Consider the following 25,990-nt stretch of genomic DNA (forward strand, 5'->3'; position numbering starts at 1 on the left):
AGCATCAGTGTCACATGAGCCATTTGAGAATTTTTCAGCATTTTACTATACCCATGGATTATTTTCAACATAATCCAATATGAATGTCAAAAGAATTTAAACCTTCAATCTAGCAGTGTAAGTAGTAATAATAAATCTGGAGATTTAAACCCTACCCACCAAAATTAAAAAGGAGGGATTACTGGACACAATGTACTAGCACAAAAAAGACAAGACAAAGGGGAACACAAAAATCCACCTTAATGAGATTACACAATAAACCTGGGTTTGTTCAGTATTTTAAATGGTCACAGGTTGTTCTGGGGCTAATATAGAAGAGGATGATAAATATGGAATGACCAATAATAATTAGATAAAAATGAAGAGCACAAACAGGCATTTCTAGCAGTTCAATCCTTTCTATTCTACAGGGATATTTTAGTTATGAAATACCCTTTGAAATCCAAACTCCTGTAAATAATAATTGTAGAACAATGGGCAAAGGAGAAAAATACAATAGGAATCAGCGTAGTCAGAGAAATGGGCAAAGCAGAAAAAGACAATAGGAATCAGCATAGATTAGAGGAAATAGAAGAGATATAATAAGCAGAATGTTTTAATGGTAAATAGATAGGATTCTTTAAGCTATAAAATTAGTTACAATAGCCAATTTCATCAGACAATAGCATTAAAACACATGAGCTACATAAAACATGAGAAAATCTGAAACTAACTAGTAATATAGTAACTTTTACACTCAGAAAATGTAGCTGAAAGGTTAATTTTATATTTATCTAAACATATTTGCAAACATGCATAAGTAACAGATTTGCTAATTAAAACTACTTATGTGTTTATAAGTTGCAATTATCAACTTAGTTTTTTGTGATTTTAGATATTTTTCTACATACGGAAAACTTGTGTGCCCTGTAAGTGATCTAGCAAAACAGTCACCAGTACTTCTTGTTAAAGTACAGAAATTCAAAACCGCGAGGACGCTACTGCGGCCGCGCGACCTTATTTGTCTTCACAGTAGGTCTGAATCTAGTGGGGTACTCCTAACAACAATGGTGAGGTTTGTGTTGAAATACTGAATGTAACCAAAGTAAACAGAATGTAAAATGAAACTTATCAGTTACAAGGTAGGGGGTGGGGGGGCGGGATGGGAGGTGTACTGTGTGGGTTTTTTTTTTTTTTGGTGGTGGTATATGGGCACTGGTGAAGGGATGGTTGTTTCAGCATTGTATAACTGAGATCTAAGCCCGAAAGCATTGTAATCTTCCACACGGTGATTTAATAAAATAAAATAAAATTTAAAAAAAAATAGTCACCAGTTACGGAGTAACACAATTATGGAGTATTTGGAATAATACATAATAAATCACTAAAGGTACCAAATGAATTTAAGGGACAAAAGATGAAAAACATCATCTAAAAGTTTGACTATAATTTCTGGGAAAGTCAACAGATTATATATTCTACGCAGTATTCAAAAGCCATTAAAAGCTATTACTTTAATTTTGAGTAGATGGAATATAAAAAATTGTATCTGAAAGTGATAAATAATTCCACCTATCCTAGCTTTCTTTTAATAGCCCAACTCTTCAAATAATCATCACCTGGTGCAGATTTTTCAGAAGGCATATTTAGATGGAAGACTTAAGATTTTTTATTTGTTTGTTTTGCTTTTTGGGTCACACCTGGTGATGCTCGGGGGACCTGTACTCAGGTGCTCTGGGGACCATATGGGATGTCTGAGCGGTCAGTTGTGTGGAAGGCAAAAATGTCCTACCCACTGTACTATCGCTCTGGCCCCAATTTAGAAATTGTTAAGACAAAGATATTAGTATTAGAAAAAAAGGGGGGCCACCCCCCAACAGTGCTCAGGGCTTACTCCTGGTGATGGTTGGTGGAGCATATGGGATGCTGAAGATCAAGTCTGGGTTGGTCACCTTCAAGGCAAGCACCCTACCAGCTATACTACACTCTAACCCAGAAATTTAAAAGGTCAATAAACAATCTCAAAACCTGCAAGACCCATCACTGAATACAGAAACATACTGAATACAGATATGGGCTATTCTTAGATAAGGAAAAGGAACATGTAAAAGCACAGCTAAGGAAGGAAGAAAAAAAAGGGGGAGAACTACTCCCTAAATCAGGGTTACAGAATATGATGAAGAATCCATGTCTCTTATTTACTTATGATAATTGCTAAAGCTAGAATGCAAAGAAGTGACAATGTGCCATCTCTTTCTAAACGAATTTTTCTAATTTCTGGTGTTAATTACATGTTATAATTTCCTCCAATATGTAAGAAAGATTTTTTTTGTATGTAAGTATTCATAAGTGAAAATTTAATAGTAATTTCTAAGATGCCCAGAGACCTATTGCAACAAAAAACAAAATTTGAGGAAATCTTCATGAAATTTAGAGTGTGGATTTTTGCACCCATTTTATATTTCAAGCGGATTAACCCCTTAGACATAATGCACTAAAGTCATTCTTGTTGCCTATTACCCAGTTAACTTAAGAACAATTAGTTAATTTATTAAAAAAATTAAAAGGCAAATTAGCCTACACGAATATATTTAATAAATTTTAAGGGGTTAATCACTAGTTAGAAGACATGCTGTGTCCACACTATTTTATGATTAAAAGTTAATGGGAATATATTAAACTAACATGGTTATATAAAAAATGTAATCCACCCAACCATTTAAAAACTAGTGTGAACACTGCTCAATTCTGAAAAGACACGGACAAAACAAAACAGTCACAAAAAGGACAATAAATGCCAGACCCTGCATCCAAAATCCCTCCTTAATCAAATGGCAGGTGTGACACTGAGCTTTCGAAAACCTTGGTCAAAAATCCTTCCGATGTCTTGGCAGCAACCCCTGACAGGAATCAATCCCCTCTGCTAGAAGGCTTTGGACCGGGCCTGATAAGCTACAGGTGGAAAAGAAAAACACACACACATAGTACTTGACTTGCTACAGAAAAATTCTGTAGCAAGGGTTAGAACATTTTTAACATTTCAAGTTTTCAGTCAATTAAATGTTTACTTAACTGTCAAACACGTTAAATAAATTGGCCATGTGTTTAACAGTTATTTGAACAAATTAATCATCTACTTAATTTTTGCCATTAAAAATAATCAAACAGGACCATTACTCATTAAAGAAGTTACCACACTGCGCACAAGATCAAGTCTTGTGATTTACATGTGCTCTTCCGGCAAAGCCTTCCTGACCCCCTATACTAACTCCCCAAAGCAAGCTATAGGCTTTAAATGATTTTAAGACACAGAGCATTGAGAGCTGCAGTGAGAGAGAATACATACCGTTATTCTGCAGCAAGAAAGAAGCAATCTTCACAATGAAGCTAAAGACATGGTCTACTGCAGTTATCTGCAGCAAGGAGCACTATCAGTGTTTCTACACATTTTGCATATCCAACTTTTCAGCTCAGTGTCTTGAAGTGAAATCTTCTAATTTTGGACTGATCATTTTTCTCACCATATTTATGAAATTTAGAACAGTAATTCTAAACTCAGGTCTGGGTCAGACAAAAATATAATTTTGTTTCCTTGAAGAGGGATAGGTTACAAAGATTCGACTACAGATATAATACTAACTTTAAGAGTTTTGCAACATAAAAGTCATGATATTATGCATATTTAAGCCTATAATTGAACAGACATGTTCTAAAATAGTTAAATATGAATAAATTTCACACTAACGACAGCAACTTTAACTCATTAAACATAAGATTTTTCATATCCTAAGAGTCATATGCTGCATATGAATTGTTTCCACTGATTCAGATACTGTTATTCCAGCAATATCCATGGCTAGACCTTGACTGGAAACTCATTCATCCAAAAGATCCATTATACAAAACCCATTTACTTTTAAGATGCAAAGCTTATATAATATACAAGTCTTCATATGCTGTATATAGAAAGTATGCAACATAAGACATGTCTCCCAATGACTACATTTTAGTAAAATGTGCTTTTCTTGGGCTATGAAATGCACAGTGTCTCACATTGCTTTGCTACAAGAAAACAAATTTGAAGGAGCAATAATTGAGAGTGTAGAGATGCTTTTTTTAGACAAAATAATCTCAACGTTCTACAGTGTTCTTTTCTCCTCTATTTGTATCACAAAGAAGTATTAGTGTAGACTTTAACTCCATACTCAACAAATTAAGAAGTACAAAAACAACATGTAAGGAAACAAAGTAAATTTTATCTGACCCATAAAACAACAGAACCAACATACGCAGACACTGACCATGCTTTTGGTTTAAAAGCTTTTGAAGCTTTGAAAACGTTACAGAAGAGTCCCTAAAGCAACATTGCTGGCACCAGCGGGATTTCATAATCTACTATTATAAAGTTCAATAAATCTGAAATGTATTATAACTACACCTACACCATCTCTCAGTATCTATAGTATAGTATTGGACCAAAGGCCCAATCCAAGTGCATTAAGATCTTTTGCATTCATAAATGTGCTCAAAACCCAAGAGCAACCTCAGAGAGCTAGAAATAGTTACCTCAGGACAAGCCAAATCCATGATAACATATGTAGCAGAACTTCTTAAAAATGTAAGTATACTAGCTTATTTCTAAAACTCTTGTCCTTTTTCGTAAGAATAAGGCAAGAGCAAGAAGTTAAATTTGTGGCAAAAAAATTTTTTTTGTATCTGTCCGTTACGGCAGTAAAAATTTGAATTTTCCAGAAATCTGAGGTTAGCCAAAAAAGAAAAAAAAGGGGGGGGGAATCAAGAAACAGTACCATTAATATTTAATACATTATGGGAAAAAAAACCATTTTACTTTCTAGGAACTGATCTTAAGAAAAATTGGTTGCTATATAAATCAATCCCTTTCAGATTCATATCTAATGCCAGCATGTTGCCTTCTAGGGCTTAATGCCATCATAGAGAGTAGGTAAATTGGAAAAAAAAAAGTGAATAGAAAAATATAATGCTTAATGGCTCTCCAACCTCCTTCCCTCATGTTCTCTTCTCGAATAATTGGAGATGTCAAGGTGATAGTGACTTGCATTTTGGGTTCCACACACGAATTCAAAATTATTGCAGCCTCAGACACAGCACATTTTATGTCATACTTCTCTGGACTTATAACCTAAGTAATGAAGAGTACAAGAAATTAGTTGGACCTTTGATATAAAAAACAATTACACTAAACAACTTCACTATGGCCTTTTCTTTAAATTTTGGCACATGTGGTGATGCTCGGTGCTTACTTTTGGCAGTGCTGAGGGGACGTTGTGAGATGCTGGGGATCAAACCCAGGCAGCTGTGTGCAAGGCAGTCGGTCCTATGTACTATCCTCCAACCCCTCACTATAGCCTTTGAGCTTTCTTACCACATTAAGCATTTCTTGAAGGGGGGGGAGGAGCGGTTGTTTTTGTTTGGGGGCCATACCCAGCAGTGCTCAGGGCTTATTCCTTCCTGGCTCTGCCAGGAACTGGACTGAACCCAGACTGTGTGCAAGGCTATTGCTCCAGCCTCTCTACATTAACCATTTTTATAAGGAATAGATCATGAACTTCTTCCTTTAAGGGATCTTAGCAATATACCATCAACTTCTTGCTCTTTTCAAAATTCCTTTTGTTATTACTGTTGGGTCACACCAGGAGAAGTTTAGGGGTTGCTCCCGCAGTCTGAGGCACCACAAAGTGCCAGGGTGCAGGACAAGCTCCTAATAAATGCAGATCACACACTCCAGCCCTTTGAGCTATCTCTCTGACTCAAAGGCATAATTCATTTTCTATTTGGGCAGCATAGGAATTAAACTCAGGGCTTCAACATGGAGGACAAGTACTCTAGACTGAGTCACATTCCTGGCCCTGCTTCAGAATTCTTTACTGAGTTACTATGTAGCATTATTTCCACCATTCATTATAAATGTATATATCTCTCTCACTCAGATGAATTCCTGGACAAAAGAAACACTGCCCTACTTATTACCATACCTTCCTAAATACTAACCACATAGTAAAACAGTCATGCATTTGCAGGACTTGAATACTGTGATACCAGAAACAGAAGTCAGATATCAGTGGCTCCCACAGCTCATGCTTGTGAAATCAACTATCTGCATTCTATGAGGGAGCAGCAAATTCTAGTTAACATTAAGAAAACCAGGTTTTCACTGTTATTCAGTTGACATGTAATTAGAATTAGTTTATATCATTGAAGCCCACAATAAAATTACAAGGTGTTTGTGGTACAATATCAAGATTCAAATCTTAGCTCTGCTACTTTAATATGAAGTTGGGCAAATTATTTAACAGTTGTGTTCCTGTTTCTATAAAATGGAGACAATAATTGCATCCAGCCTATAGGGCTGCTGGAGGGTTAAGTAAATTTACATAAAGCACATACAACAGCGCCTGGTACAGGGTATTATAAGTTAGCGATAATGATGGAGAAATCTATTTCTACTGCTTACGTGCTTTTCGGTGGGAGGTAGGGAAGTGAGTGGCTCCCAGCAGCGTTTAGTAAGTCATGTGGTGTCAGGATCAAACCAGGGTTGGCCATATACAAGGCAAGCACTTTGACCCTTGTCCTAACTTTCTGGACTTTGCTAATATAGTTGAATAAGAACATTTTGGGTTTTCTGGCCACACTGGAGGTGCTCAAGAGTCCATAAGGTGGTGGGATGCAGTCTGGGGCTGCAGCAGGCAATGCATGCACTAGCCCTAGCTCTTTCTAGTCTGAAATGATGCTTTCAGCTGCGTTAACTGTCAGTTAGGATATAGTAGGTCCAGCTTTACCATTTGCTACAAACACCATGACTGACACTCATAGCACATTGTATAATGCTTTCAAGGCCCTCATCCTTTTCTTTTCACCCTTCCTTCACTGCCATAGAAGCCTCTACAGGGTAGACATACAACGCCAATTTAACTGGCTCCCAATTTTGCTGGGAGTTAAAAAAAGATATAACAAGAAACATTGTATCTTGAACAATGGCAATGAAAAGGAAAAAAGTTAACTGCCAGAGTTATTAGATGATAGCATATCGGGTAGGGTGTTTGCCTTGCATGCAGCTGACCCGGGTTCGATTCCCAGCATCTCATATGGTCCCCTGAGCACCGCCTGGAGTAATTCCTGAGTGCAGAGCCAGGAGTAACCCCTGTGCATTGCCGGGTGTGACCCAAAAAGCAAATATATATATATGTATATATATATATATATACACACATATATATACTTGATAAAAACAGGATTAATTTTATTAATTATGCATTATCACGATATGCTAAAGAGAAAACCAACTTCTATTATTATAGTAGGGAGAAAATGGAAAAGAATCAGTGAAACTGAAGAAATTCAAACTAAAAAGATTATTTCAATTATTGTATTTAATTAAGTACTGCGTGCTAACCGATTGCACCACTGGAGTTGGGACTGGAGCAATAGCACAGTGGGTAGGGCGTTTGCTTTGCATGCGGCCAACCTGAGTTCGATTCCCGTGGCGTATTCGATATGCCAAAAACAGTAACAAGTCTCACAATGGAGCCGTTACTGGTGCCCTCTTGAGCAAATCGATGAACAACGGGACGACAGTGCTACAGTGCTATTATATTTAATTAAGAGCATGTACTCTACTAAGGTGACTCTTGAATTTTAGGATCTTGACTGTGGAAATAGAGTGACAGCACAGTGGGTAAGTTTCCTGCCTTGCACACACCTGATCTGGATTCAGTCCTAGCACTGGACATGGCCCCTGCGCACTGCCAAGAGTGTTCCCTGAGCACAGTCCAGTAAGGCAAGAAAATAATACTAACAAATTTTTTTAGCATACCATATATGAGTTTGTTTCAAAATAAAAATTACTTCTGTCCTAGACAACTGTCTTCTCATTTATGATTCAAATTTTGGATTAAAACAGGAAAAGGACAAGTGCAAAATTCTATATTTTAAGTCAATTAGCAATATGATTTCATTCTAAATGTAAGTACCATCAAGTCTAAAAAGACAAGGGCAGGGGCTGGAGCGATAGCACAGTGGGTAGGGCGTTTGCCTTGCACGCGGCCAACCTGGGTTCGAATCCCAGCATCCCATATGGTCCCCTGAGCACCACCAGGGGTAATTCCTGAGTGCAGAGCCAGGAGTAACCCCTGTGCATCGCCGGGTGTGACCCAAAAAGAAAAAAAAAAAAAGACAAGGGCAAATACAGTTCTACATATTTTGCAACAATGAAGCAAAAATTCAATATGAAAAGTCAATCAAAAATTCCCAGGCTGCTTCTGGAAAACAATTTGGACGATTCTCAAAAAATTAGATATTGAATTCCCATTTGACCCAGCAATACCACTGCTGGGAATATATCCCAGAGAGGCAAAAAAGTACAATCGAAACAACATCTGCACATGTATGTTTATCGCAGCACTGTTTACAATAGCCAGAATCTGGAAAAAACCCGAATGCCCCAGAACTGATGACTGGTTGAGGAAACTTTGGTACATCTATACAATGGAATACTATGCAGCTGTTAGAAAAAAGGAGGTCAAGAATTTTGTAGTTAAGTGGATGGGCATGAAAAGTTTCATGCTGAGTGAAATGAGTCAGGAAGAGAGAGACAGACATAGAAAGATTGCACTCATCTATGGTATATAGAATAACAGAGTGGGAGACTATCACCCAAGGACTGTAGAAATAAGTACCAGGAGGTTGACTCCATGGCTTCGAGGCTGGCCTCACGTTCCGGGGAAAGGGCAACTCAGAGAAGCGATCACCAACTACATTGTAGTCGAAGGCCATGTGGGGGAAGGGAGTTGCGGGCTGAATGAGGGCTAGAGACTGAGCACAGCGGCCACTCAACACGTTTATTGCAAACCACAACAGCTAATTAGAGAGAGAGAACAGAAGGGAATGCCTTGCCACAGTGGCAGGGTGGGGTGGGGGGGAGATGGGATTGGGGAGGGTGGGAGGGACGCTGGGTTTACTGGTGGTGGAGTATGGGCACTGGTGAAGGGATGGGTTCCCGAACTTTGTATGAGGGAAGTATAAGCACAAAAGTGTATAAATCTGTAACTGTACCCTCACGGTGATTCTCTAATTAAAAATAAATAAAATTTTTAAAAAAAAAAAACAGCAAAAAAAAAAAAAAAATTCCCAGGCTGGGGGCTGGAGGAATAGCACAGAAGATAAGGCGTTTGCCTTGCATGCAGTCAACCTGGGTTCAATTCCCAGCATCCCATATGGTCCCTTGAGCACTACCAGAAGTAATTCCTGAGTGCATGAGCCAGGAGTAACCTCTGTGCATCACCGGGTGTGATCCACAAAAAAAAAAAAAAAAAATTTCCAGACTGACAGGTTTGATCTGAAGCAAATTTAGTCCTGTCAAAATCTTTTGAACCAGACAAGGGGTAAAAGTGAGTATTTTTGTAATACTTACAGCAAGCTGTTTGGGTAGGTTTTCTGCAATACGGCTCAATAATGTCTTGGAAGGTTTCTCTGAACAGAGCAGAACAAGGTTGACATTTCTATCTCCTCGGAGAAGTAATCCTTTTGCCAATACTCCTACTCGCAAAACTCCCTTTAAAGCTCTGCAGTGAAATCAAATAGTATTAGGCTTCTCTTAATTACAAACTCTGAACACAAAATAGTAAATAACTTTTATACGACTAACACTTTTTATCAATTTCCATTCAGTTTTATAATTATCCTTGGTTTAGATGAAAAAAAAATTGAAGGATGGGCGAGATTCAGTACAAGAATAAAGGTAGGCGCCTGTCTTGCATGCAGCCAACATTTATTTGGCTCTTTCGATCCCCAGCACAACTTATGGTCCCTTGAGTAACACCATCAGTGACTTCTGAGCAGAGCCAGAGGTAGACCAAATATGACAAGTCTGCTTCAACACCAATCTTCCCCCTTAGAGTGCCCCCTCAAAGGGTATAAATCAGAACTAAGTTCCACAAGGACAACTGCAAAGATGTCAAGCAAAGGATACCGTTTCTCTGTCTTAAGTAACAAACATAAAATGAGTCATGCTTAACATATTATACATTTCGGGGCTGGAGCAATAGCACAGCGGGTAGGACGTTTGCCTCGCACACGGCCAACCCAGGTTTGATTCCCAGCTTCCCATATGGTCCCCTGAGCACCGCCAGGGGTAAATCCTGAGTGCAGAGCCAGGAGTAACCCCTGTGCATCGCCAGGTGTGATCCAAAAAGCAAACAACAACAACAACAAAACATATTATACATTTCATGATAAAGGGAAAATGAAAAGTTCCAGTTCATGATGTCATAAAGATGCTTCCACAGCTATGGTGTATTTGTCCCATATGATCACTGCATTAACAAAAAAGAAGCCATGCTCAGTGGTGCATACTCAGTTTGATCCCTGGCAATTCACGGTCCTGGCCCAGGACGCCCAGGTGTATACTAGGAGGCCAGAGGGCACTGTGGATGTTGCCATAGCAGGCCCCAGCATTGTTGGGCTTGAGCAATGAACCACCTGCCCTGTTGCTATGAGTGGCCTTTGGTTCCAAGCATTGTTTGGGAGGCCCTCCCACCCACCCACAACCACCATCAAGAAAAGAAGCTGCCCAACAAAAATTAAACGTGGGACAAATAAATTGATAAAATTGAAGAGTGGGAGAGATAGCACAGTAGGCAAGACACTTGCTCTTGAAACACCCCAGTCCAATCCCTGACACCACACATGCTGAGCATAGCCAGCTGTGCTAAGCACTATTGGGTGTGACCCCAAGCCCTCCCACCTCCCCCACCCAACTGAGTAACTGCAGAATGCAATCAGAGAATTATAAAGACCGAAATGAAAAGAGACTTAAGATAATGTTTTATAAATTTAAATAAAATGGACAAATTTTAAGTTCTTTTTTTTTTCCTTGTTTGTTTTTGGGTCACACCTGGAGGTGCTCAGGGCTTACTTTTGGCAGACCTTGGGTCTTGGGGAACCAGTATTTAGGGTGCTGGTGGTTGAACCCAGGATGACCGTGTGTAAGGAAAACACCCCACCCACTGTATTTTCTCTCCAACCCCAAAATTTAAACTTATAACTTAAGATTTAATTATATACGCACATGGAATTGTATATTCTCATTTTAGCAAAATGCAGCTATATATTAAATCTTACACAGCCTAGTAAGGCATGTAGATGTAAACAAAGACATGACTCATGAAAGAGCAAATTTATATAAAATTCTGAAATTTTATATGAAACTGAAAACATACCTATCTTTACCTCCCTCTTTCTTATCATCTCCCTCTTTGTTCTTGCTTTTTTCGTGTTCAGACAAACTGTCTGAAACAAGTTTTAATGCACGTTCAGTGATAGAAACAATTTTTTGAACTGCCTGTAGTTCCTCCTCAGTTGGATAAATGGTTGCATGTTTTGTCATTACATAACGGTCATCAGATGAATCAGGACGACGTAGAGGCTAAAAAGAATATTAACTTCATTAAAAAACCATTTTTTGAGTGAAAGTCAGCTATTATTTTTCAACTATACAAGGTTATCAGTCATTCCTATCTTCTTTCTTTACTAAATCTCAGTAAAAAGAGTGTAATATATGCAAAATTATACTAATAAGATTACGTATATATATGAATACATGCCTCAAAACAAGCAAAATCATCACATTACAAGGATATCCGGGTTTAAGTGGTTATTTCTGCTCTTACTGAAAACAAGGGTTAGAAATACCGCTTTATAAAGGAGAGAACTAGGTTAAAGAGAAATTTGTTGCTTTCTTATAGAGAAAACAAGCTTGTTTTCTCTAGAAAAATTAAAATTAGAACTAGTAAGTTCTAGACAGAATTCAAAGTAGGAAAAAGGTTCTAAACTACTGGTAATCATTTTGAAGATGAGAATCATTTTGAAGGCAGAAGCACTTGCTTTCAAAATTAGCTGTGCCAGCTAATCTAAATGATAACAAAGGTAGTAAATCTTGTATGAAACAATAGTTGGCAAAAGAGGCTTTGCTCAATTTAGTTTTTATTTAAAAATTCACAGCTACTCTTAAGTCATTATATATAAAAACAAAGGAGTAAGAACCTGTAATAAAGGAAATTTCTAATAGGCAAAAAACTTACATGAAGATAAATTTAAGAGAATTAAGATAAACCAATATTAGTCTTCTACATACAGAACTGTGCATACTTCCATTATGCACAGACCTACATTAAAAATAATAAGCAGATGGGGGCTGGAGAGATAGCACAGCGGGTAGGGTGTTTGCCTTGCACGCGGCCGACCCGGGTTCAAATCCCAGCATCCCATATGGTCCCCTGAGCACGGCCAGGGGTAATTCCTGAGTGCAGAGCCAGGAGTAACCCCTGTGCATCGCCAGGTTGACCCAAAAAGCAAAAAAAAAAAAAAAAGTAATAATAAGCAGACACTCACTGCAGGCCCCTGAGGCTGCGGAGGCATGCCTGGTCGAACTCCCAGAAGGCCTAACGGGCCGGGAGGACCATGGGGATAGCCTCCATCGGGCATTCGGCGACGATCATCCCAGTGGTGTTGTTCTTCTTCCATTCTTCTCCAGTACATATCCTCTTCATAACGTCTGAAATAGAAAGAATCAGTATAAGCTTCTGAAGAAAAATACAACCCATAAAATTGCATCAGTACACAAGCTATTAAGCAAAACAAGTAAAATACCTCTTTACCAGCATCAATAACTATCTTTCTTCTCTATCTGTGAGGGGTTTATACGAAGCACCACATGTAGAACTACTCCCACTGCAGTGCTCAGGGCAAAGGGAGTGAACCAGGTAAACCACGCTCAGCTTGCTAAGCACTCTCTCCAATGCCCTCTACTGCACTTCACATCCTCTACTGCTTTCATCTTAAAGTAAAATGAAGTAGGTGAAAAAATAATGAAGGGAAGAGAGAAAGAAAGCAAAACTTAATTTCTAAGCCTAATCACAAAATCAAAAGAGAACAAACGTCAAGATCAGGGAAACTGCTCAAAGAGCTGAGACGCATGCTTTGCATTCCTGTACTGCATAAGCCCAAAGCACCACAGTGGAAGTGGTGCCTAAGCACCAAGGAGAGTAGTCCGAAACACAAAACAAACACAAAACCAACAAAATCATTGAAAATCTCACTTGCTTTCAATCTCTCCTGCTTTAAAGAAAACAAGAAATTTAAATGCATTTGAACAAACCAATATTGTATGTACATAAAGGACACAAAGCACACACTTAGAACCTCAAAATTAAAATTTGAGGGGCTGGAGCGATAGCACAGCGGGTAGGGCGTTTGCCTTGCACGCGACCGACCCAGGGTTCGATTCCCAGCATCCCATATGGTCCCCTGAGCACCGCCAGGGATAATTCCTGAGTGCAGAGCCAGGAGTAACCCCTGTGCAGAGCCAGCCAGGTGTGACCCAAAAAGCAAAAAAAAAAAAAAAAATTAAAATTTGAAAGTGGTTTTTTTTTCCTTTAGAGATAATTAAAAATAAAAATCTTTGAGCAATACCCCAGCAGTACTCAGGGCTGACTCCTGATGCTGAACTCCAGTCACTCCTATTGGGATTGGAGGACTTTATGTTGTACTAGGGATTAGAACCCAGGTCACTGCATGCAAGGCAAGAACCTAACCCACTGTACTTGCCCTTTGGCCCTAGAGAGATTCTCCCCCCCCCCCCCTTTTTGGGTCACACCCGGCGATGCACAGGGGTCACTCCTGGCTCTGCACTCAGGAATTAATTAACTCTGGCGGTGCTCAGGGGACCATATGGGATGCTGGTAATCGAACCCAGGTCAGCTGAGTGCAAGGCAAACGCCTTAACCGCTGTGCTATCTCTCCAGCCCCTAGAGAGATTTTTTAAGATTGTTTTATTTCTCCATTTATGATGTGAGGAAAGGGAAGTTAATTCTCTACTAAAAGAAAAAGCAGTAATACAGTTAGTGATAAATGGCAATTCACATTGCTTTATTCTTTGGCGACACATTAAGGGTGATAAGAATTATACTCAAAAAAAAAAGGGGGGGGCTGGATCAATAGCACAGCAGGTAGTGCGTTTGCCTTGCATGAGGCCGACCTGGGTTCAATTCCTAGCATCCCATATGGTCCCCTGTGCATCGCCCGGTGTGACCCAAAAAGGGGTGGAAAAAAAGGGAAGAATTATAGTGGCATGAAATCTAGCTAGAGACAATAGTGACTGAGCTCGTGTGAATTATAGTCATAAGAAATACTAAGTTGCCCAGAATTTTTTTGAAATCTTGTGTGAAATCTCATTGTCTTTCAATATTGGTAAAAGGTATAAAAAAAAAAAACTGACCAGGTATATCAAATAACAAATCCCAGTGAGCTAAGGGAAGCAAGTGTTACAGTGTTTGCTTTAAGACATATTTCCTAACTCTCACCATTTCTCTTAATTCTATGACTTTTCAGCTTCAAATACTGGTAAGTCCCAAGAGAAATCATGTATTCTAGAGCGAATTTTGGCAGCAATAAGATCAGATACATTTTATATAAAAACATAATTAAAGGGGCTAGAGTGATAGTACAGAGGGTAGGGTGACTGCCTCGCTCATGGCCAACCCAGATTTGACCCTCGGCACCCCATGTGGTTCCCCTGATCACCACCTGAGAGCAGAGCAGGAATAAGCTCTGAGCACCATTAGGTGTGGCCCCCAAACAAAGCAAAACAGGTCTGCTTTTTTGATCAAACATCAGGGAAGAGTGCAATGGTTACAGAGGCTGCCTCATAAGCATGCACTACTCCACAGTCACAGTATATGTATATTTTTTTTGTTTTTGGACCGCATCTTAGTTCTGGTTCTGAGCTCGTGAACCCTAGTGGTGCTCATGGGACCATATAGGGTGCTGGGGATTGAGTCTGGATTGGCCATGCAAGGCACGTGCCTTATCTGCTGTACTATTTCTCTTGCCCCCACATACTCTATTAGAGTCTTTAAAAATCAAGGATACAAAGACCAAAACATTGGGGACTACCGAGATACACTATCCAGGACAAGCAGAAATATATGTATCCTTCAAACAAATGTTAACATTTTTCTGGGATTTTACTAGCAACTAATCACAGATTATGCAATAACTCAAGGATGGTCATTATGACAAATTAGGGTTGTATGGGGAGGACTTAGCAGCAAACACTTTCCTTACAAGCATGAGGTGGAGAGCTTGGTTCCTGGGGCTGACCACAGTAGAAATGATTCCCAAGGCTGTTCTCTGGGACCCTCAATGATGTAGCTGAGTGTGTGACACATGGTGGAGGGATACACATGTCAGCACTGCAACTAAAGCATGTGGTCCTTGGCAAGCACAGTAACCAAGGATCAGAAGAACTGTGGCTGGGAAAACAATACTGCTGAGCACTTGGGAGAGTACCACAACTACAGAGTGTGACACCCACCTTCTGCCCACAAGTACCATGGCTAAATTTGGAAGCACCACAAGTAAATTTGTGAGTACTACAATCAGATTCTGTGTGACCTCCGGGGAGCATATGAGATGCTGGGGATCGAACCCAGGTCATCGGGTGTGCAAGGCAAGCCCCCTCCCTGATGTATATTTGGAATCCCATATGGTCCCCTGAGCACTGCCAGGTGTTAATTACTGAGTGCAGAGCCAGGAGTAAGCCCTGAGCATCACTAGGTGTATCCTCTCCACACTTCCCCACCTGCAACATAGGCCAGTAGCTGCCTGAGAATAAAGAGTAGTGGGGTCGAAGGAAAATATCTGATGTCACTTCTAATTGAGCTCATGGTTCCTTTGGCAGGTTTTGAAAAATGTATAAATTAACTGCACGTGGCAATGCTTAAAATATAGTCAAAATTACTCAACTGTATACAACACTTAAAGATATATAATTTTTTTTTTTTTTTTGCTTTTTGGGTCACACCAGGTGATGCACGGGGTTACTCCTGGCTCATGCACTCAGGAATTACTCCTGGCGGTGCTTGGGGGACCATATGGGATGCTGGGAATCGAACCAGGGTCGGCTGCGTGCAAGGCAAATGCCCTACCCGATGTGTATATCGTTACAGCTCCAAGAAATATAATTTTAGCAACAAAACTAAACTTATCTCTACAAGGCAAGTGCTTTATTCCCTGTACTATCTCTCTGGCCCTAAAATTAAACATATCGCTGGAAAATAAGTTTAATTTCTCCCTCCCTCTAATATCCCTGAATTAGGATCTTCCTAAGAAACAAAAATTTAAAAATGTGCTACTTAAAGTAAGTAACATTACCTCATTTCCATTCTCCAGCGTTCTTCTTCTTCTCGTCTTCGCCAATACTCCTCTTTTTGCATTTGCTTCCTCATTTTCTCTTCCTGAATCTTCCTTGCTCTAATACTGGGTTTTACTTCGACTTGTAAATCTGGATTGACTTTTTTCTATAACAAACAAGTGAAAAAACTAGTGGTCCCTTCAACAGAGTCCACATATTTTTACAGATTAAATCAAACAAACCCACATGTCCTTTCATGAGGTACTTGCAAAGGTTGAATTTTAAGAGCTAAGCTAGTGAACTGAACAGGAGGGGAGTATTGAGAATATACTAAAAATCTTTCCCCCTTCCAAAATTATTATCCAACTTAGAAATTATATACTTTGCACTTGAAAAAATACAGAAATTAGTGTTGACCAAAGAAAGAAATCCTTAGGGGACGAATCACTGCTGAAATTTTCTTGTCTATAAAAAGATGATTCCATCACTGTGAGTGGGAAAAGGCAGCTAAGAAAGTTGGGGCCAGAATATGTCTCAGTGGTGGAGCCCATGCTTTGTTTAGCGAGGCCTTCCTTTAGTTCCATCCTCAGCAGCCCCACTGGAAAATTTCTTCCCATGTAAAACTATTCTCCTTAAACAGACCATTTTGTTTCAACTAATTTTTTTTTTTCCTTTTTTTCCCCTTTGGTGACCACACCTAGCTGTGCTCAGTGCTTCCTCCTGGCCCTGTGCTTAGGAATCACTCACAGGAGAGCGAGAAACCAGGTCTGCTGTGTGCAAGGCATGCCCCTTGCCCACTGATCTGGCCTCGAGTTAAAAACATATTTTGCCTTTCCGGCCCCGCGGGAGATCGACCCCGGAGGCAACTGAACCACTTTGGACACGAGCGGCGCCCCCAAAATGCCTCCAAACTGTGTGCTCAGAGCTTCTGGCCCAGGCGCTGCCAGCGGGGTATGGTCTTTTCTCTCTCAACTCTTTCTTTTTGAACACAGCGAGGCAATAGCCGGTTTTTAGACTATGCAGGAAGCCCGGGAAAGCCGATGGGGCGGGACTTCCGGATCCGCCCTGTGACATTTAAGCACAGAGCCATGTGGGGACGCTCCTTTCTGGCCCCGCGCGAGATCGACCCCGGAGGCAACTGAACCACTTTGGACACGAGCGGTGCCCCCAAAATGCCTCCAAACTGTGTGCTCGGAGCTTCTGGCCCAGGCGCTGCCAGTGAGTGATGCAATTACCAAAAGAATTTTCCCTGGACTTCATATAGAAATCCAAAACCGCGCGGCTGCAATAGCAGCCGCATGACCTAATATCTCTTGATTGTCAGCAACGTGTAAATGTTCCTTTTTGGCAGGGCTTACCGTGGGGGGAAATTCCAAACAATAGTACTGAGTTTTTTGATGAAGGGTAAAAGATTGTAGGGATAGAATTTTAGGCAGAATTTTCCCTGGACTTTATATAGAAACCCAAAACCGCGCGGCCTCGGCAGCCTAATGTCATCTAATCATCAGCAATATGAAATGGTTCCTTTGTAATGGGTTGGACTTTGGGGGGACCATAATAGGGTTAAAGTTTGTAGCGACATGTAATTTCTGGCTGTACTTTCCCTGGACTTTATACAGAAATTCAAAGCCGCGAGGCCGCTGCCATGGCCGCGCAACCTATTGTCATTTAATCATCACCAATATGAAATGGTTCCTTTTTAACGGGTGGGACTTTGGTGGGAAATCCTAACAAGAATAGTAAATCTTGTGCTGAAATATTGAAGGCTACCAAAGTGGTAGCCATCTCTATAGACTGAACTAAGCCATATCCCCACGCCAGCTGAGAAGAAATATCCTTCTTTCTCAGGAAGAAACTCGGCGTGGCGTTAACCATAGTATGATATCCATTAAGCTGACACGGACCTGGTGGCGTGGGAATGGGATACAAGGGAATAAATTATTATGTACTTGGAACAGCGGGACGCTGGTGGAATCTCGAGCCGGGGCCGATACCAGCGTATTACTTTTGGTTCCAGAAACTGCTTGCAGACATTCTACCAGACTATCAACTAAGCCAGAGCCCCACGCCGGCTGATGACGGGAAATAACCATCTTTTTTGGTTTGTTTTCCCTTTGTCAGGCAGCGTGGTGATTACTAAACAGGCGTGATCTCCGTGGCACGGGACGAGGGGGGAAAAAATAGAAAAGTTATGTAACAAACAGCGGGACTTAATATCTCTACATTCTCAGCAATGGAGAGCCATCAAATGCTTCCTTGACAGTGGGACTGTCTTCTCTTTTTTGGGGGGAAACCCTAGCAACAATAGTGAGTTATGTGTTGAAACATGGACTGTAACCAAGATAAAACGTAAACGAAGTGAAACTTATCACTTACAAGGGCAGGGACTGGGGGGGCGGGAGGGGGCGGGAGGTATAATGGGGTGGTTGGTGATGGAATATGGGCACGGGTGAAGGGAAGGGTGTTTGAGTATTGTATAACTGACATAATCCTGAGAACTATGTAACCCTCCACATAGTGATTCAATAAAATTTAAGTTAAAAAAAAAAACCACATTTTGCCTTCTGTGCTTATTCTGTAAAACTTTTTTCACTTGTTCTGATTTGTTTCGGGGCCTCCTTAAGAGGTACTACAGGGATCTAAGTATGATTTTCAGGGATACTTGGGTCAACTGGGCCAGCAGGTCAGCACTAGGGTCTTCAGATACAATGCTGTTTGGGTTCCCGGGTGCTAGAGACCACCAGAGTTGCCCCGGAGATGCTGCTCCAGAGTATCGCCAGAGATGCTCAGCAAACTCCAACTATGCTCTCGGACCCACCGTTTAGGTACTTAGAAGACACAAAATGGTTCACTCTAATTAAGACTGTGAAAGAGTATTGAAACAATCAAGTTTTCACAATGAAGAATTCCTCATCTCTAAATTAATTTTATCAGCTCAAGATAAAGGTGGAGATCTGCTACTTCTTTAAACAAATAATCTTAGATGAATACTTCACTGATCTGAGCAATCTTTTGTCTGTCTGTTTTTGGTCACGTGTAGCAGGGCTCAGGGGACCATAGTAGTGCCAGGGATAGAACTTGTGTCAGTTGTGTGCAAGGCAAGTGCTTCACTGCTTCAGCCCTGATCTGAGCAATCTTAAATTTTGCTATAATCATTAAAAACAATAAAGTATTGTTAAACTGTTCTTTAGTATAACAGTTTTATAATAGTACAAAATTATTCAAAAGAACCCAGATATCTGAACAAGGTGGGACATAACACACTAACTTTACAATGAGAGGAGTTTATGGACTTTGTTTTGTAGGCTTTGTTTTGCACCTAGAATGTTTCAAGTTATCTTACATATAAAAGCATGTATCTTATACATATAAGGGAGATTGTAGATCACATAACTTGTATCAATATAACTTATGTCAAGTTATATATAAGAACAGATGAAATCTTAACTTACTTTATATTGAAGTCTGTGTCTTCGTCCTTTTAAGTGCATCTCCTTTGCATTGGGGTCATTAAAACTGCACTCACATAATTTACAATGGAAACGAATTACTTTTCCTTCATCATTTCGTACCTTGATTTGGGGGTTGGGAGGGAGAGGAGGTTCAAGAATTATAACAGGAAGTGCTACACCATATGACTTCATTTACAAACCCTCAGATTCTCTAACAGAGCAGTGGTGAATAATAAGTGAGAAAACGTGATGTTGGTCATTTATAAAAGGGTATCTACAGAAATAAACAATTTTTAACTGTGGCACGGCAAGAAGTATTTTTGTAACAGACTGAAAATACTTTTGTCTGTAAGTAAATATCTAGATTTAAATGCAAAAACATACTTGAAGTTCTCTAATAAAGTTACTTAATACTTTCTACTGGTAAGATCCTGTTTTAAGAGACAGGTTAAAGGAAATATTTGGTATACAAACTGCTACAATGTCCAAAGTTATTGCTCCCCCCCCTTTTCTGAGCCACTCAGGCAGTGCTGAGAGCCTACTCCCAGCTCAGAGAGCACTCCAGGCAAGGTTCAGGGAACCATATGGGGTGCCAGGAATCAAACCTGGGTAAGCCATACGCAAGGAAACTGCCTTATCTGCTATACTATCTCTCCAGTTCTGACTGAATTAATACCATTATTGTTTTAGGTTTTCGCTTGTAGGGTGGGGAGAGACCTGACAGTGCTCAGAGGCACACTACTGGCTTCTTGCTCTGGCAGGAAACTGAAATCATGCCTCCAGCAAGCAAAGCATATTATCTAGAATCTCCCTGGCCCTGAATAAAATTTTACATGTAAGGAATACTTGCAACACAGTGACACACTTCTTTCCTCTGTCCCAGGAAAGGTATTCTCAAATCAATTACCTCTTCCACATAATCATGTCCGACTGGCTGCACATCACTCTGCAAAGCAGCAAGGGATGCAGGTGTGACGGGTTCCGACACCGTGTCCGATTTTACTTCAGAAATCTGTACGGCAGAGGCAACGGGAGTGCTCTTGACACACTCGGCTCCTTTCAAGTCTTCTGCTTTATTTCCTGTTGACTGCAGCTTATTACCACCTAGAAGAGCACAAAAGAATTAACAATCATTTTAACTTTTTGGGTGCAAATAGAGAAGCTGATAAATAAACTATAATTCACTTAATTTTTGTCAGTAATCAAGCTTCTGTCAAGACATACTACAGATCAGAATCATGAAGAACTAAATAGCTTATTTTCTTACTAACATGTTTCCCCCCCCATTTTATCCACTCATATCTAACAATCCCATCAGGCCTACCAAGGTGCTCAAAACATTAAGTATATAAAAGTAAACAAGAACTCAGTAAGGTAAAGATAAGCCTAATTTGTTTCAATTCTCATTTCCTTGCTGACACTACAGATGCTGCCTTTGAGATACCAAGAGTTTAAGTGAGGACACAATATAACACAGTGTGTTCCAGTGCTCTAACGACTTTGAGTAGCATGCTGTGGGCCTAGAAAGGAATGGGGCCACTACCCTTTAACCTGATCCAGTTAGGAGAGGTTCCACCAGGTGTGACACTTGAGCTAGTCTCTGAAAGAAGAGCAACGAACTGTCCAAGTAGAAAAAAGAGAACGTCTAAACAGATTAGAATGGATAAAAACAACAATACAGAGCTCAAAAACCAGTAAGTTCACAGAAACTCAGTAACTATGTTTGAACTACCAAAATAGAGGTGGTGAGATCTGGGGCAAGAGTCAGACTGTGCCGAGCCTTGCATGAGTTAGGGATTACAGTTTTTTCCTATAAACAAAGTCACTGAGAAACTTAAAGCTGAAGACTAAGACAATGATATAATTTTAATGAAGTTATTTAACCAAGAGTGTGTGGGGAAAATGGATACAAAAAGACAAATGTCTTGAGGAGACTAAAGGGTCTCAAAACAAGACAATGGCTATGAAGAAGACTCTGTAGAAATACTGTAATGACAAGTAAAAGGGCATGAAAAACGACAGGCAGTGGCAAAGAACAAGTGATGTTAGTAAACTATTCTGTGTGGAGAATTCAACAATTTAAAAATGTAGTTCGTGGTATGCTCTGGATTGTGAAGATACTGGCAGGCATCTATATATACATATACACAATGTATTGGTGATGACCAAGATACATCTAAAATATAGCTTCAGAACTCAGTAGGGTTTCAAGACATAGTACCCATGATAACAGATGAGACTACTCATGAATACTGGGTGAGTGGCATGTTTGAGACGAATCAGAATCTTTAAAACGCCACTATTATTAAGAATCATTAAAGTAGGAGAACCAATAAAGACACCTAACATTTATCTACTGGGCCTTCTGGGATTCCTAACAGTTTCAGGAAAAGATATAGTGAAGAACACTAAAACAGACTGAAGTCTGGTAAAGAAACACAAAAGTATAACACTGGTAAGAAATAGATGGGGGCAGATGGGGGGAATGACGTATACGTGTGTGTGTGTGTGTGTGTATTTTTTTAAGATCACAGGCAACAGATACAACTGTTTGATTAAAATGAAGAAGGGAGGCATCATTAAGAAACTGACTGAAAATTCAAGAAAGAGATATATGATTGAAAAGGGTTATAGAGGAGGAGGAGAAATATGACTGATGAGTTAGGAGGAACATGGAGATTCTGTAGTACTTGCCAACAAAGTTTATTTTGGGTGTAGATGTTTTCTTGGCAGCCATATTTGTAGGCACTGCTGACACTTTAGTGTTGGATGTGCTATTAAGAGATGAGTTTCCTGCAGTTGTAAGACCTTTCACTGAAGAAGTTGCAACTGATGATGTATTCACAGTACAATTGCTTGCTGCAATGCTTGAAGGAGAGGCAGTTGGTTTTGAAGCAGACACAGCCGTAGAAGAAGTGGCTTGGCTAACAACGTTTGGTTCTGTTGAAGGAATGGGCTTACCAAGTTTTGTGTGTAATTTAACCACCTACAAAACAAAACCACAATTGTCAGTAAGTTCAAGTGCAGATTTTTTAAACAGTTTGTCTAAAAGACATGGCAAGGGGCTGGAGTGATAGCACAGCAGGTAGGGCGTTTGCCTTGCACGCGGCCGACCCAGGTTCGAATCCCAGCATCCCATATGGTCCCCTGAGCACCGCTAGGGGTTATTCCTGAGTGAAGAGCCAGGAGTAACCCCTGTGCATCGCCGGGTGTGACACAAACCCCTCCCCCCCAAAAAAAAACAAAAACATAGCAAAATGAAAGCTTTACCTCTATTGTACTTGCTATATTATACATAGTATGATGTTTTATTGTTATTATACAGTACTTTTACTTTTAAATTAATCTCTATGATATGCATTCATACACCAACTAGTACTAGATAGGAAATTACCTTTAAGAAAAAACAAATGGGATGACTTGGTCATATTTAAGCCTAGATTTAGGCATAAGGGATAAAAAAAAAAAACCAACTTAAGTTTACAACTGGAATATATAACCTAGTTTAAGGTCTCTAGTCTTTCCCTACTTAAAAAGTTATTGGCTGCCACCTCTACGTATATTAACACAGAAGGAAGGCTTATAAATACTCAGTTTTCGAGGTTTTTCTGTGCTGTTTTCCTGGCCACATCTAGTGGTGTGAGTAAGCTCAGGGCTTACTCCTGATGGGCTCAGTGGACCAAATGGGGAATTGGGGATTGAATCTGGATGAGGCACATGCAAGACGAGTGCTTTACCTGCTGTATTATTTTTCAAGCCCCCTAGTTTTCCATTTTTGAAGTCACTTTTACTTAACCCCCACTGAAAATGTAAATGAAAACAGCAAGACATAAGAGTGTGTGTGGGAAAAAAAACCACCTACTTTCTGATGCTTAGCACCACGAATGTGGGCAGCATATGCATCTGCTCCTGTACAAGACACATCACAGAGCTCACAACGTAGCTGATTTTGAGTCCCACGAGTAGAGTTGTTGCTGCTGCTGGTATTTTGTGAGGCTTTCAATGCGGCTTCTTTTTTTTTATGTTTCTGTCCTTCTAAATGTTCTTTGTAAGTCTGTTTCAAACAAAAAGGGTAAGTTTTGCTTTGCCAATCTTCAGCTATATCACTTGAAATTACTCAATTTTCAAATCTAACATTCATTTAAGAATGAGTGCTGAGTGATTTTTAAATACAATTGAACAAAACAATGTAGGATTTCTTACATATGATCTATCTTTGGTCCTCTGTACTTTACCAGGAATACATTTACCTGTACTTTGATTTAGGAAGTACTTTCATACCAATAACAGTAACAGAACTGCATTCAACTTCAAGAATCTGCATCTTTTTTTAATCCTTTGCACTCCAAGTACTTTTCCAAGGCACTGACAAATTGAGTGCTGACTATAAGTATGCTTCTCAGGCATGGAGTAGCTAATACAAACTAATATATTAATATTAATAATATAGTAGCTAATATGCCAACTATGGCCAGAAGAACATAAAGAAAATAAATATGCCACGCTATAATGTGCTGAAAAGTTAATCACTGGCTAGTCAAATTTTTGATAATTATGTAGGGTCATCCATCGTCTAATAATAATAAACAACTTTTTTTTTTTAAGTTTGGGGCCACACCCAGTGGAACTCAGGGATCACTCAGAGTTGGGCTTAGGAGACCATCTGGAAAGCCGTAACTAAACCAGGATTGGTCTCGTGCAAGGCAAACATCCTACCCATTATACTATCGATCTGGTCCCAATGAACATTTAAATGAAAAGGTGCACATAGAAAATCAATTGCCTAAAGGGGAAGGAACGAACAGGCCTTATCTATTCAAGTGAAAGCAGTAGAAGTCAAATAATTCACTACTGACTAATCTGTGATTGTCAACAGGTTTCCATCCTCCTAATGGTTTTAAAAAAGCGTACTTGTGGTTGAGGGATAGCATAACTGGTAGGGCGTTTGCCTTGCACTCAGGTTCGATTTCCAGCATCGAATATGGTCCCCTGAGCACTGCCAAGGGTAATTCCTGAGTGCAGAGCCAGGAGTGACCCCTGTGCATTGCCGGGTGTGACCCAAAAAGAAAATAAATAAATAAATTAATTAAAAAGTGTACTTGTAAAATAATACTATGAAAATCAAGTGCTAAGGTTTAATGTTTTTTAGGGGTAAGGGGGCACTCCAAGCAATGCTCAGGGCTGTGTCCTCAAGGATTACTCCTGGTGAGCTTGGGGTACCATACTGAGGACCAAACCTGGTTGGGCCGCGTGGGCCGCATGCAAGGCAAGTAGTACCCGCTGTACTACTGCTCCAGCCCAAAGGTTTAATTTTTAATGTTTATGTATAATGTTTGACAGAAATTATTCCATACATAGTATAATTACAGGATTATCATGAAAAAGGAACAAATGTACACGCACAGGAAGAGAAAAAGCTCCTGTATACTAACAAGACTCTACAAAAAGATGTGTTTGCTTATAAAATCAACTTTACCAAGTCAGGGGGCATTTTCAAAGGAAAATAATACTATTAAAATACTAGAAATAGTAAAATTATACATTAAGAAACTGTTGTTCTAGTAATATGGCTCGATGATAGTGTGCATGCCTTATGTGCAAGGTCCTGGGCTCAATCCATGGCATTGAAGGAAATTTTGGGCTGGGCCTGGAGAATAGCAGAGGCAAGCACATGCCATGCAACGTACCATGATGAGTTGGAATCCAGCAGCAGAGCACAATCATGGCAGCTCTGCTGTGTGTCATCTCCCAAAGGCACAAGAAATGTCCACTGCACCACAAAAGTGTGACTCCCAGTGAGCAGATGAAAAGATGTGCGAGTGCCATGGTAGGGAAATTAAACCTCTAGTGAATATTTATGTGAGCACTGCAGTGATACCCAGTGAGTGTAATAGAAAAAGAAAAAAAGGAATTATCTGTGTGCAGGTACCACAACTAAATGTGTAACCCACCCACTGCCGGCACCAGATAAAAATGCATGAACACCACAGCGAGGCATATGTGTAAGCCCCAGTCATTGTGACATCAAGAAAAGGAAATTAAAAAAAAATTAAGAATATTATATAGAGACTACTAGAACTTTTTTGAGTGGGTGAAATCATTCCTCTTTCATTTTATTTACTTGGGGGATCTACACCTGGTGGTGCTCTAGGGCTGTGCTTGGGGAACCATGTGGTACTGCCAGGAATGAAATAAAGTCTCCCACATGCAAAACATACTCAGTCCTTCACGATATCACCTGGCTCTTTGATTTGAAAATTATTTTTCGGACAGATTAGCAAAATAACATTACATATTATCAAAGGATTTCAGAATATGAAAGTGCTTTAAA

General features: G+C 39.9%; 1 protein-coding gene across 6 annotated transcripts in view; it reads right to left on the reverse strand.

Moving 5' to 3' along the window:
- ZFR (zinc finger RNA binding protein) overlaps positions 1–25,990 on the reverse strand; it is a 75,188-nt gene that overhangs the window by 11,945 nt on the left and 37,253 nt on the right. For all 6 annotated transcript variants that reach the window (XM_055145519.1, XM_055145457.1, XM_055145580.1 and 3 more), the window contains 9 exons: positions 23,522–23,713; positions 22,354–22,645; positions 20,567–20,763; positions 19,660–19,779; positions 16,228–16,373; positions 12,406–12,568; positions 11,235–11,440; positions 9,428–9,578; positions 4,999–5,140 (listed from right to left, as the gene is read on the reverse strand). In XM_055145519.1, coding sequence (XP_055001494.1) covers positions 4,999–5,140; positions 9,428–9,578; positions 11,235–11,440; positions 12,406–12,568; positions 16,228–16,373; positions 19,660–19,779; positions 20,567–20,763; positions 22,354–22,645; positions 23,522–23,713 — 1,609 coding nt within the window. The remainder of the gene's footprint in view (positions 1–4,998; positions 5,141–9,427; positions 9,579–11,234; positions 11,441–12,405; positions 12,569–16,227; positions 16,374–19,659; positions 19,780–20,566; positions 20,764–22,353; positions 22,646–23,521; positions 23,714–25,990) is intronic.

This window comes from Sorex araneus, chromosome 1 (genome assembly GCF_027595985.1).
Source record: "Sorex araneus isolate mSorAra2 chromosome 1, mSorAra2.pri, whole genome shotgun sequence".
NCBI classification, from domain to species: Eukaryota; Metazoa; Chordata; class Mammalia; order Eulipotyphla; family Soricidae; genus Sorex; species Sorex araneus.